This window comes from Cynara cardunculus (assembly GCF_001531365.2).
Source record: "Cynara cardunculus var. scolymus isolate 2C chromosome LG 15, CcrdV1, whole genome shotgun sequence".
Lineage (NCBI taxonomy): Eukaryota > Viridiplantae > Streptophyta > Magnoliopsida > Asterales > Asteraceae > Cynara > Cynara cardunculus.
In genome coordinates, this window is record NC_037542.1 from 14,314,394 (window position 1) to 14,326,512 (window position 12,119).

General features: G+C 36.3%; 3 protein-coding genes across 3 annotated transcripts in view; 2 read left to right on the forward strand and 1 right to left on the reverse strand.

Annotated features, from left to right (window-relative positions):
* Positions 1 to 2,448, reverse strand: part of LOC112527762 (CRS2-associated factor 2, chloroplastic) — a 3,346-nt gene extending 898 nt beyond the window's left edge. Inside the window, exons 1-5 of the mRNA XM_025138551.1 lie at positions 1,807 to 2,448; positions 1,586 to 1,713; positions 1,070 to 1,295; positions 611 to 738; positions 101 to 242 (exon numbers count right to left, since the gene is read on the reverse strand). Coding sequence (XP_024994319.1) covers positions 101 to 242; positions 611 to 738; positions 1,070 to 1,295; positions 1,586 to 1,713; positions 1,807 to 2,437 — 1,255 coding nt within the window. The 5' untranslated portion in view covers positions 2,438 to 2,448. The remainder of the gene's footprint in view (positions 1 to 100; positions 243 to 610; positions 739 to 1,069; positions 1,296 to 1,585; positions 1,714 to 1,806) is intronic.
* A 286-nt stretch (positions 2,449 to 2,734) lies between these two features.
* LOC112527214 (ubiquitin-40S ribosomal protein S27a) lies at positions 2,735 to 3,387 on the forward strand. The gene has a single exon (XM_025137690.1). The coding sequence runs from the start codon at positions 2,766 to 2,768 to the stop codon at positions 3,225 to 3,227; it is 462 nt and encodes a 153-aa protein (XP_024993458.1). The 5' UTR covers positions 2,735 to 2,765; the 3' UTR covers positions 3,228 to 3,387.
* Positions 3,388 to 6,556: 3,169 nt separating this feature from the next.
* On the forward strand, positions 6,557 to 7,223 carry LOC112527213 (ubiquitin-40S ribosomal protein S27a). Its single transcript, XM_025137689.1, has one exon. The coding sequence runs from the start codon at positions 6,588 to 6,590 to the stop codon at positions 7,047 to 7,049; it is 462 nt and encodes a 153-aa protein (XP_024993457.1). The 5' UTR covers positions 6,557 to 6,587; the 3' UTR covers positions 7,050 to 7,223.
* Positions 7,224 to 12,119: the final 4,896 nt, after the last annotated feature.

Genomic DNA, 12,119 nt, shown 5'->3' on the forward strand with positions numbered 1-12,119 from the left:
GGGGGGGGGGGGTAAGATGCACCCTGGCCTCCAACCCAATGGGTAGAACGATGTTTTCCGTAAAGAAACTCGAGGGAAAAGAAACTAGGATTGTACTTACCTGAACTAGGTTTGTTTGCAATGTTGTCAAAAGTAGGGGTCGAAAATATAGGTGCACCATGGTACATAGACTTCCAACCTTGACCTCTCCAAATCAAGATTTGTTCATCATCAAACGATAGCAACACACAAGGGACCAATTCCTAGAGATAACATGATCCATTTAGTTCCATCACAAACAAAAGTAAATGAAACTGCAAACGCCTATTTGGCGTGGTGACAATATAACACGAGGTCCCTGTAGCTTTAGCCTAGCACAAGAGGAGTATGGGTCTGGGATTAGACTATAATCAGCACCCACCTGTCCCTGGGACACACAAACTACCTCCTCCATGATGGCCATGGGACCAGTACAGTGCGGGGGCTCCAAAAGGTCGCGTCATACCCCTTTTGTAGAATATAACATGGGCCGCCTTTACTAAGTAGCGGGGCTAGGTGAACAAATATCAAACAATTTACTAGTGACCGGTTTTGCAATAGATTAAATCAAAATGAGAAACGATTCTCGAACCTTTAACTTAGCACCAATCTTCTTGTAATCACTTGCATGCATCCCTCTACAATCAATCTTCACCAGCGAAGACTCTTCAAAAGCTTGTCTTACATCTTTAACCAGGGTCATGTACACTCCATTTTTCGCTGTTAGATGGACCATTAATCGACTAAAACCAAGAGAGAAAAAGGAATTCCAACTATGAAGTGCAAAATCAAGCATTAGCAGCATCTTGACTTAAATCCACCAAAAACACATATGATTGATCTTTCATGTGTAAAGGGAAACACCACAGAGGTGTTCTGTGAAATAGCGAACATTCAATTCTATCATTCTATTCGTAGTTTGATTAAAAAACGTTTAACTAATTAGTCAAATTGCCGAAAATAACCTGCAATTTGGACCAAAATCAATACCAACAATGGCCTATAATGATGACAAAGGGCAGATATGTAATTCTAACTGTAAAAACCTTACCTAGCTTACAAATTGGGGGAAGATTTTTCCCTTTTGTTCTCAACTCATCGGCTTCTTCTTTAGTCAACCCTTCCGGTGCTTCTTGTATGAGCTTAGGGTAAACTGGAGTTGCCGGTTTCCATAGCATCACAGGATATTGTGGACGATTATGAGGATCATAGTGTCTACCACGAAAAAGATAAAACACACCACCAGTTCGAAGAATGATCTTACCACCAGTCTTCTCCTGTTATTTCAACTAATCTTTAGCACATAGCTACCAAAAAACCTATGATTTCCATTCAAATTAGAAATGATACCCACATTCTACCAAAAGGGTTCACTTGAATCCACTTAAAGAATCTAATCCCAAAGAAAACTGACAATCTAAAACTGGTTCACATCTACTTAAAGAACCAACAAACATGATGTAAAATGAAGATATGACAATGGTGTACTTAAATTGATTCAAGGATCCTGAAATCATGATGATACGTGGAACTCCTAAAATGGGTTGGTTAAATTGAGTTAAAGAACCTGAAGAACACGATAAAGGTTTTTCATATCGACAGTGGGAACTCCAAGGCATCGAACTTTGCAAACAGGATCCCTCCTCCAATGGGAGTGTATCAATTCCAACATATTATGTGTCAATCCATCCCTTCCTACAAAACCCAGTTTCTAAGTTAAAAACACAATCTGTTTCACTAAGGAAAGAATCAAATAAACAATTTGTTTATAGGTATATCATAACTTACCAAGATTGACCTGCCGATTACTAGAAACGTGACGCTTAACAAGCTCTTGTCTCTCTGCTCTACTCAATGGCTTCCCAAGCACTTCCTCCCTCGGCTTCACCTCAAAATTCCCAAGCTCATATGGCTTCAGCATTTCCAATTGCTTCGCATTGGTACTCGGATTCAGTGACTCGAAGAGCTTTATCTTCCTGGTTGATTTCTTCAACGGCGCCTTACCTGTCCACGGCCTTGGCATAGTCGGCGGCGCGAAGGGGAGGAAAGCCGGCTCACGAATGGCAATTGGCTTGGCTCGGGGTATCTCGGAGTAACTGTACTGGAACTCGAATGGTGCACCAGGGAGCTGGTAGGATACGCCAGATTCACCAACAACGACAGAACGGTCGCCGTCCGAGGAAACGACGTCACCGTCCCTGACAGGTTTGTAGTATTTGGAGCGGCGGTGGAAGGTTTTGAAGGCGGGGCTGGATTGAGGTTTTGGTGGTGGTTGGTTTTGGGATTTATGAAGTGGTGGGTATTTTGGAATTGGAATTGGGGGTTTAATGGTGGAGGGGTTGTTGTTAGGTGGTTGTGGTGGCGGTGTGGGGAGAGAGGAGAAGAGATTAGGGTTTGGAACAGATGCAAAAATCGCCATTTCGATCAGAGAGGAGATTTACAGGGGTTGATTAATGGTGGTTCGTTTATTTGCAGATGAAAAAGACGAGGGAGATTTACAGGCATCCAAGACGATGGTGGAAATATCTTGATAACGACGGTACGTCGTCGTTTTCAATTGGGCTCAAATTTAACCTTGAGCTTGTTGATTTCGACCACAAAAGCCCAAAACAAAAACATCAAGGTTTATTGAATGGTCCATTAAAGGCCCAATTTGGTTTCCCCTTATTTGTAATTCCTATAAAAGCTCTCAACTTCCGATTTTTCCTCCAAACCCTAATCGGCCGTATCAATTCAGTTTGGTGAAAATGCAGATCTTCGTGAAAACCCTTACGGGTAAGACGATTACGTTGGAGGTTGAATCCTCCGAYACGATCGACAATGTGAAGGCCAAGATCCAAGACAAGGAAGGCATCCCACCGGACCAACAACGTCTCATTTTTGCCGGAAAACAGCTTGAGGACGGCAGAACCCTTGCTGACTACAACATCCAGAAGGAATCGACTCTCCACCTGGTTCTYCGTCTTCGTGGTGGCGCGAAGAAGCGCAAGAAGAAGACCTACACTAAGCCGAAGAAGATCAAGCACAAGCACAAGAAGGTGAAGTTGAGTGTGTTGCAGTTCTACAAAGTCGATGATTCCGGGAAGGTGCAGCGGCTGAGAAAAGAGTGTCCTAATGCTGAGTGTGGTGCGGGGACTTTCATGGCGAATCATTTCGATAGGCACTATTGCGGCAAGTGTGGTCTCACATATGTTTACCAGAAGGCTTAAGGTTGAGTAAWWTAGATATGTTTCAGTTGTCCTTTCTAAGTTATGGATTATAATCTTGGATTTTTATTGTTATTTTGTGTTAAGCCTGGATTTTAGGATTGTTTTGAGTTGAAATTGGAAGTTTTTCGTTATCAACATATCAAGAATTCTTGGTTGTCTACAGTGATCTGCTTACTACGTGGCTGTTTATTTTAATCGTCATGACTGGGTGAAACATATAGATAATTCTGGAATTTTAGGTTCTAATATTTGGTTAAATTGACAAATGCTTACGAATTCCCAATTATATCTAATGCTCGTCGTTATCTGTTTGGTTTCTTAATCGTCGTAGTCTGATAAATTTACGATCGTTTAGGTTTTTTTATGTGTTCTATTGTTTTGTATTATTGATTTGGTCTAATCTATATGCTTACCTTCTAATTGCACTGGTTAAAGATTTTACCTTAGAATTATGTGTGCATTGCTAGTCTCTTGATTGGTAGTTATAGATGCCAAAGCTTTGAAAAGGGGATTCTGGTATATGTTGACTGTGTATGCCATTTAACAGCGAAAGTTTAGATGACCATCTATCCGGAGTAGAAATTTATTTTGGTCTAGTAGCAAATGCTTGGTGGTTTCAATAATGTATGAACTCTAAAACTTAAATATTTAGATAGCCAATTTGCTTATGATTCATTAATACATGTAGTTTCCTTGGGATTACTTGGTTGGATACATAGCGAGCAGGTTGCAATCGAGATATCTTGTTGGGACGAGTCACAAATGTGTATTGCATGTTTCTGTTTTCGATGATTATGTGACATCGCTTATGGTCATCATTTGAGTTCTTCTCCCTGCAAAAGATTTCCTTGCATGTATGATGGATTGGATTGGGTTTTTGTTGTAAATCATATTCATTTGGTGGTTCTTTAATCCTATATAGCTAATGGAAACAGGGTCAATTACAAGAATACTGGTCTTCAAGGTTGTTGTTTATTGGCTAGGCTGTGTTTTCTAGTTGGTATGTTATTTTGTGCATTGCTTTTTACCCAGAAATAAAGGATTTGCATTCTAAAAAGGGCATATTGATGATATTAGTTTTTACAGAAGGTTCTGCAAAGGGTAGTAACTAATAAGCCAATTTTATTTGGTTGGTAGTCTTGGTGAGTGAAAGCTGAACATGCTTCTAGAAGTTGTTAGCAAGTCTGTTATTATGATGTCCTTAATCTTAACTGAAATTCTTAAGTGGGAGACTCTTGTTTCTGTATGGAGGTGGAAGTTTCTTAGCGGAGTGATCACAGGTCCGCGGGCAGGGTACTCAGTGGGTGCCTGGGTGGGGTTATAAAACTCGAAAAGTTAAAGATGGCTGAGACCCAGCAAAGATGGCAACAATGGAAATCCTGCAGCCATAATGAAAGGATGAACCAAAGGAGGGATACCAAAAGCAAACCTGCAGCAAGGAACAAGATAGAAAGGGAAAACCAAGTGAACCAAGCAAAGAGAGTTTCGAAACTTTTGGAGATAGAAATGCTGAACAACCAAAAAAACAATTGCTAGAAAAGCTTCATATGTTGAGGATCTTGATAAACTGTAGTTTGTCATTGCATATTATCATGGATGCCTAATAAGGAATGGATTGGAAGATATACCATCTCTCAAGTTGAGCTTCCATTCTTGGAAGGAAAGGAGAAATAGGTCCAACAAGTACTTCTAAAAAATTGAAGTAACAACATGTTACATGGACCAATTGCAAGACTATTCAAATGGACAAAACTTCATGTAGGTATTTTCTTTGGTGGCGTTTGTTTGCAAAATGTTTTTGGATGAAATGGAATTTGTTAAATAAATTTAACTTTGAAGAAATTGGAATGAAATGTTGCAAGGTTTTACCATGTTTTTTGTTGGTGGACATTGTAATGAAATCTGTTAAATGAATTGGAATTTATATGTTTGGTTCACATAATGTATCTTTGGAATTGAAATGAAATATTGGTAAATGACCAAAATGTTTTTTTTTTAATTTTAATTTTTTTAAAACTAAAAATAGTTTAATAAAATAATTATTTAATATGTAAAACAATATAAAATATGCAACCCAAATATAACCATAAGCCAAACGACGATACGAAATCAATGGTGGTTGACGGTGTTTCAGATGGGTGGTGGTCCATGGTGGTACAGATTGGTGGTGGTCCGCAGTGATTCAAATGGCGGTGATGGTCGGTGGTGGTCATATTGGGTTTTACGAGACTAGGATATATTGAGTTAATGACATATTTGATATTATGAAAAATAAAGGACTTGATTCCATCAAAATACCATGTAGCTGTTAAGAAATGTCAAATTCATTTGTTTGTGGAATTTGTAGGATTTTGAAGATTTATTTCGTGAAGAAAAAAAAATGAGTCAAACAAGGTCAATGAAATTCAACATTATAATTTCATCAGATTCCTTCAGAATTTGCGAATCAAATGCCCTCGTAGTGGTGTAATCCATTGAGTAAGATACATGGCAAATGCATACGAATAAACAAATTTGCAGTTGATAATGTATATATTTTTTCTTGTTCAAAGTTTCAGTAGCAAGATTTATGAGATTTTTATAGAGATTGTACTACGGATCTATGTTTGGTTTTATAAGGTCTATGATAACGTGTCTTATGACGTGATTTGGAGGTGCCATGGAAATATTTGAGTTGGACTTCGATGTGTGAGATGAAATATGGAATGAAGGGACCGTTTACCTAAACATTTATCCGGTAAGCACATACCGGTAAAATTCAACAATATCGCTTAATTAACGGGTAAGATTATATTCACTAAAACGCATTATATGCGACAATTTATAATGGTAAACGTAAACCATGGTAAGAGTTCTCGTCCTTACTTACCGGGTAAGACTCTCGATTTTTGCCTTCGCTTTTACCTGGTAAGATTTTTAGTTTTTGCTATATTCATCCGGTAAAGTAAAGTGATTTAGTAAACGTTTACCCGGATAAACGTTTGGTAAATGACACCAAAGAATGATGTTACCACCAGTCTTCTCTTGTTATTTCAACTAATCTTTAGCACATAGCTACCAGAAAACCTATGATTTCCATTCAAATTAGAAATGATACCCACATTCACTTACAGGCATCCAAGATGATGGTGGAAATATCTTGATAACGACGGTACGTCGTCGTTTTCCTATTGGGCTAAAATTTAACCTTATTGAGCCTGTTGATTTCGAACATAAAAGCCCAAAATAAACATCAAGGCTTTTTGAATGGCCCATTAAAGGCCCAATTTGGTTTCCGCTTATTTGTTATTCCTATAAAAGCTCTCAACTTCCATTTTTCCTACGAACCCTAATCGGCCGTATCAAGTCAGTTTGGCGAAAATGCAGATCTTCGTGAAAACCCTAACGGGTAAGACGATTACGTTGGAGGTTGAATCCTCCGAYACGATCGACAATGTGAAGGCCAAGATCCAAGACAAGGAAGGCATCCCACCGGACCAACAACGTCTCATTTTTGCCGGAAAACAGCTTGAGGACGGCAGAACCCTTGCTGACTACAACATCCAGAAGGAATCGACTCTCCACCTGGTTCTYCGTCTTCGTGGTGGCGCGAAGAAGCGCAAGAAGAAGACCTACACTAAGCCGAAGAAGATCAAGCATAAGCACAAGAAGGTGAAGTTGAGTGTGTTGCAGTTCTACAAAGTCGATGATTCCGGGAAGGTGCAGCGGCTGAGAAAAGAGTGTCCTAATGCTGAGTGTGGTGCGGGGACTTTCATGGCGAATCATTTCGATAGGCACTATTGCGGCAAGTGTGGTCTCACATATGTTTACCAGAAGGCTTAAGGTTGAGTAAATTAGATATGTTTCAGTTGTCCTTTCTGAGTTATGGATTATAATCTTGGATTTTTGTTGTTATTTTGTGTTAAGCCTGAATTTTAGGATTTTTGATTTGAAATTGGAAGTTTTTTGTTATCAACATATCAAGAAATCTTAGTTGTCTGCAGTGATTGCTTACTACGTGGCTGTTTATTTTTTAATCGTCATGACTGGGTGGAGCATATAGATAATTCTGGAATTTTAGGTTTTAATATCTGGTTTAATTGACAAATGCCTACGAATTCACAATTATATCTAATGCCAGTCGTTATCTGTTTACGTTTTTAATCGTCATAATCTGATAAATCTGCGTTCGGTTAGGTTTTTTATGTGCTCTAATGTTTTGTATTAATGATTAGGTCTAATCTATATGCTTACCTTCAAATTGCATTGGTTAAAGATTTTACCTTAGAATTATGTGTGCACATCCCCGGATTAATTTTGGTAGTCTTTTGAGCGAAAGTTTAGATGACCATCGATGCGAAAGTAGAAATTTATTTTGGCCTAGTAGCAAATGCTTGGTGGTTTTAATAATTCATGAACTCTAAAGCTTAAATATTTAGTTAAACCAATTTGCTTATGATTCATTAATACATGTTTCTTTAGGATTTCTTGGTTGAATACCAAGCAAGAAGGTTTCAATTCTTTCTTTGATGGTTCATATTGATTTTATGAATTGAGATATCTTGTTGGGGCGAGTCACAAGTGTGAGTTGCATGTTTCTGTTTTTGATGATTATGTGACATTGCTTGTGGTCATAATTTGAGATTTTCTTCTGGAAAAGATTTACCTTGTATGTTTGCTGGATTGGATTGGGTTTTTGTTGTAAATCATATTCAATTGGTGGTTCTTTAATCCTATATACTTTTTGGAAACAGGGTCGATTACAAGAATACTGGTCTTCAATGTGTGGATTGGGTACATCTTATATTGTTGTTTATTGGTTTTTGCCTACTTGACTAGGCTGTGTTTTCTAGTTAGTATGCTATTTTGTGCATTGCTTTTTACTCAGAAACATTTCTAGTAGTATCACTCCAATGCTTTAAATCTTTGATCGTTGTAGCTAAAGGATTATAAGGAGTAGGGAAGCATAATGTTATGACTAAGGACTAATTGTTTTTTTTAGCTGGTAAAAAGAAGCTTCCAAAGAGATTTGAGACATGGTATTCAAGAGGCAGCCCTCAATAAGATATCATAAAGGATTTGCATTCCAAAAAGGCATTGATATTGTTTTTTACAGAAGGTTCTGCAAAGGGTAGTAACTAATAGGCCAATCTTATTTGGTTGGTAGTCTTGGTAAGTGAAAGCTGAACATGCTTCTAGAAGTTGTTAGCAAATCTGTTGTTATGATGTCGTTAATCTTAACTGAAATCCTTAAGTGGGAGACTCTTGTTTCTGTATGGAGGTGGAAGTTGCTTGTGGGTGGGGTATAAGACTAGGAAAGTTAAAGATTGCTAAAAACCAGCAAAGATTGCAGCAATGAAAGTCCTGCAGCCATAATGAAAGGATGAACCAAAGGAGGGATACCGAAAGCAAACCTGCAGCAAGGAACAAGATAGAAAGGGAAAACAAGTGAACCAAGCAGGGAGAGTTTCGAAACTTTTTGGCGATAGAAATGCTGAACAACCCAAAGACAATTGCTAGAAAAGCTTCATATGTTGAGGATCTTAGTAAACTGTAGTTTGCCATTGCTCTTATCATGGATGCCTATTATCATTGTTCATATATGGAAGCCTAATATGGAATGAGTTGGAAGCTATACCATCTCTCAAGTTGAGCTTCCATCCTTGGGAGAGAGGATAAATAGGTCCAACAAATACTTATAAGAGATTGAAGTAACAGAATGGACCAACTGCAAGACTATTCAAATGGACAACTTCAAGTAGGTATCTTCTTAGTGTTATAATCCATTGAGCAAGATCCATGGAAAATGCATATGAATAAACAAAATCTCAGTTGATAATGTATATAGTTTTTCTTGTTCAAAGTTTCAATAGCAAGATTTTTCAGATTTAAAGTTAAAAAAATTATAGCTATTGTAGTATGGATCTATGCTTGGTGTTACATACTTCAAGAAGGTCTATGATGGCATGTCTTGTAACGTGATTTTGGAGGTGCCTGGAGGATAGAGGTACCATGGAGATATGTGAAGGGCAATCAAGGATATGTACTTGTGGCCAAGTACTTGAGTTGGACTTCGATGGGTGAGATGAAATATGGATATGCATTAATCATTTGCTTGTGGTGGAATTAGAAGGAGACGTGGATCCATGATTTAGAAGTCGAGGTCAATGTCAGATACCAATTAAAGGTAAGATGGTTATAATGAAGAGCGATCAAGTAGTGTTGTGCAACAAGAGGGTTTAGTTAAAACGAAAGGGCAAAATCTACATGATGACCACTATTTTGTATGGATCCTAGTGTTGGGCCATAAAGAAGATGCATGATAAAAGTTGTTGAAATAAGGATGTTACGGTGGACGTGGACAAGATACTGAAAGAGGTTTCTAGTGCAGAAGTAGGAGTTGCATCCATCAAAGAGAAATCTAGGGAAAGTAGATTGCGATGGCTTGGGCATGTTCGCAAAGGACATTAGTGAGGAGCCTAGATGGTGTAGTAGTTCAGAGTGAAGGGAAGAGGGAGTTGGAGATGGTGAGCTTAGATCTTTCTGCTTGGACATCAAATTAGAGTTTCAAGGTGATCTTAGGGCTTTTTAGTTAATACAGTTGGGAATAAGTAGATGGTGGTTGGTATAATCGCCTTTTGATCTTTTTAGATATACCAACCCTCTTGTAGGTTGTTTCAAATGTGGTTTTTAGCATGAGTTTTAATTACTGTTTCAGATTTTCTAAACTTGCTATCTTTGATGTCTTTTTGCATGTTGTGTTTTTTTTTTCCATATAATTATTTAAAGTCTCAAGTTTTCCAAAATGTTCTCTTTATAGCGAGAGATCGTATGGAAATTAGAATTAAGATGAGAAGCGTAAGAAATGATTTGGATCCTTAATCACTTTTAATTTCAAACTCACTCATGAATAACTCTTGATACGAGGATTGTTTCGGTACATCTCATTCTAATGTATATTTAAGGGTAGAGATCCTTTCTTATATTTCTTATCTTAATTTTTCTTCTCATGTGAACTCAACTCATATATAAATAGGGGATTTCTTTTAAGAACTCATTAATTTGTAAGATCCATGAGATCCAATTTAAATCACAAAAAATAAGATGAAAAAATATAAATTAAAACATCTATCCTCACTCCTCTTTTCTATTTTTTCTCCATAAAATGCACGTTCTATACTTAATTGAATATGAACTCAAGGTGAACACACTGTGAACTTTTTTTTATAAATATTTTATAGTTTATAAACATATTATGAACACACTTTAAATCTATGAGATTTGGTATCATTTATGAACATATTGTGAAGGCAAAACAAATATAAACATTATACCACTTATGAACATAATGTGAACCTTGTGTTGTGAACATCCTATTAAAAATTCATTAAGGTTGTTTACATTGTGTGCACGATGTATATGTTAATATGAAGATAAGAGATAGAGAGATACATACAAGTATGAAATTATTTTTAAAAATGCATTAATTTTTATTTAATAAATAACAATAATTATCTCCTTAATATTCTCATTGGTTAATAACATTAATTATCTTAAATTAATGACTTAGAATGGATCTCACATATTTTAGAGTTCTCAAATGAATTATATATATATATATATATATATATACACACACACACACACACGAGAGAGAGAGCAAGAGAGAGAGAGAGAGAGAGAGAGAAGAAATTTTTTACATACTCAACTATTAGTATAAATCATACAAATCAATTAATTGAGATATTTATAGAAATGACGAGAGTTTATTTGTTATAATTTGTATATTTATAAAAAGTTATCAGAATTCATTTATCATGATCAACATTTTATATTAAGAAATAATTGATATATTCATTGAATTAGATATTTATTAGATAAGATCAACATTTTATGTTTGTATGATTTATACAATGGTTGAGTTTGTAAATGAGACCCCCTCTGTATATACAATGGATCAATAAAAACGATAATTTTACTAACTTCACCATTAATAAATAGTCTTTTAACTTATTAATCATCTTGAACTTTAGATATTAGTATCCAAACAGGAGTGGACCCACCTCATCATTCATTCTTCGTACTGTATAAAATTATAGGGTTGTGAAGGATGCTATTGTTTCATATTTTTGTGCAGTTGTATATATTTTGAACTACAACAGTGACACAAGTTTTCTTTGATAAAGTTAGTTTGCATGGTTTGTATGTCATTTTCTTTAATTTCAACTTTTAATTTCAGATTTATTATGTTTGTAAATCTTTTTGCAATAAAAGAGTTGAAGACAAGGCTTCACATTAAGGTTGTACATGAGTTGGGTTGGACATGTTGAAGACATTTGAACAGTCTAACACAATGTTTCCGGTTTGGAAAATTTCAACACGACCCAACCTAACCCAATCCAATGTTTGCGGGTTTAAACTTTGATACATCATTTCACAATCCAATCAAACGTTTGTGTTTAAAAGAAGTAAAATCAAAATGATAACACACACAAACGACTAACCAACTCTAAAAAACAGATAATAAAGTAAAATTACGGTTGAAATAGTAATATAACTTTGATATAACTAATATACGGATTAGTCTAATGCACATATATTAATCAAAGAGCTTAATCGAAACCATACCATAAAAACACATCGGGTTTATCAAGTTGGTTTCAAATTACGCTAACATGACAATTCCAACCCAATAAATACGGTTTGATTTAATTTTGTATTAATTATATATGGAGTTAATTGAATTTTTTGGAATTGGGTTGACTAAGGGGCTGTTTGGCAATTGCTGAATGATTTAGTGCAGAATAGTTAAGAGGTCAGAATGGTTGAGAGGGTCAGAATGGTTAAGTGCTGAATGAAATAATGTTGTTTGGTAACTATTATCTGAATGACATTAAATTACCATTTTAACCC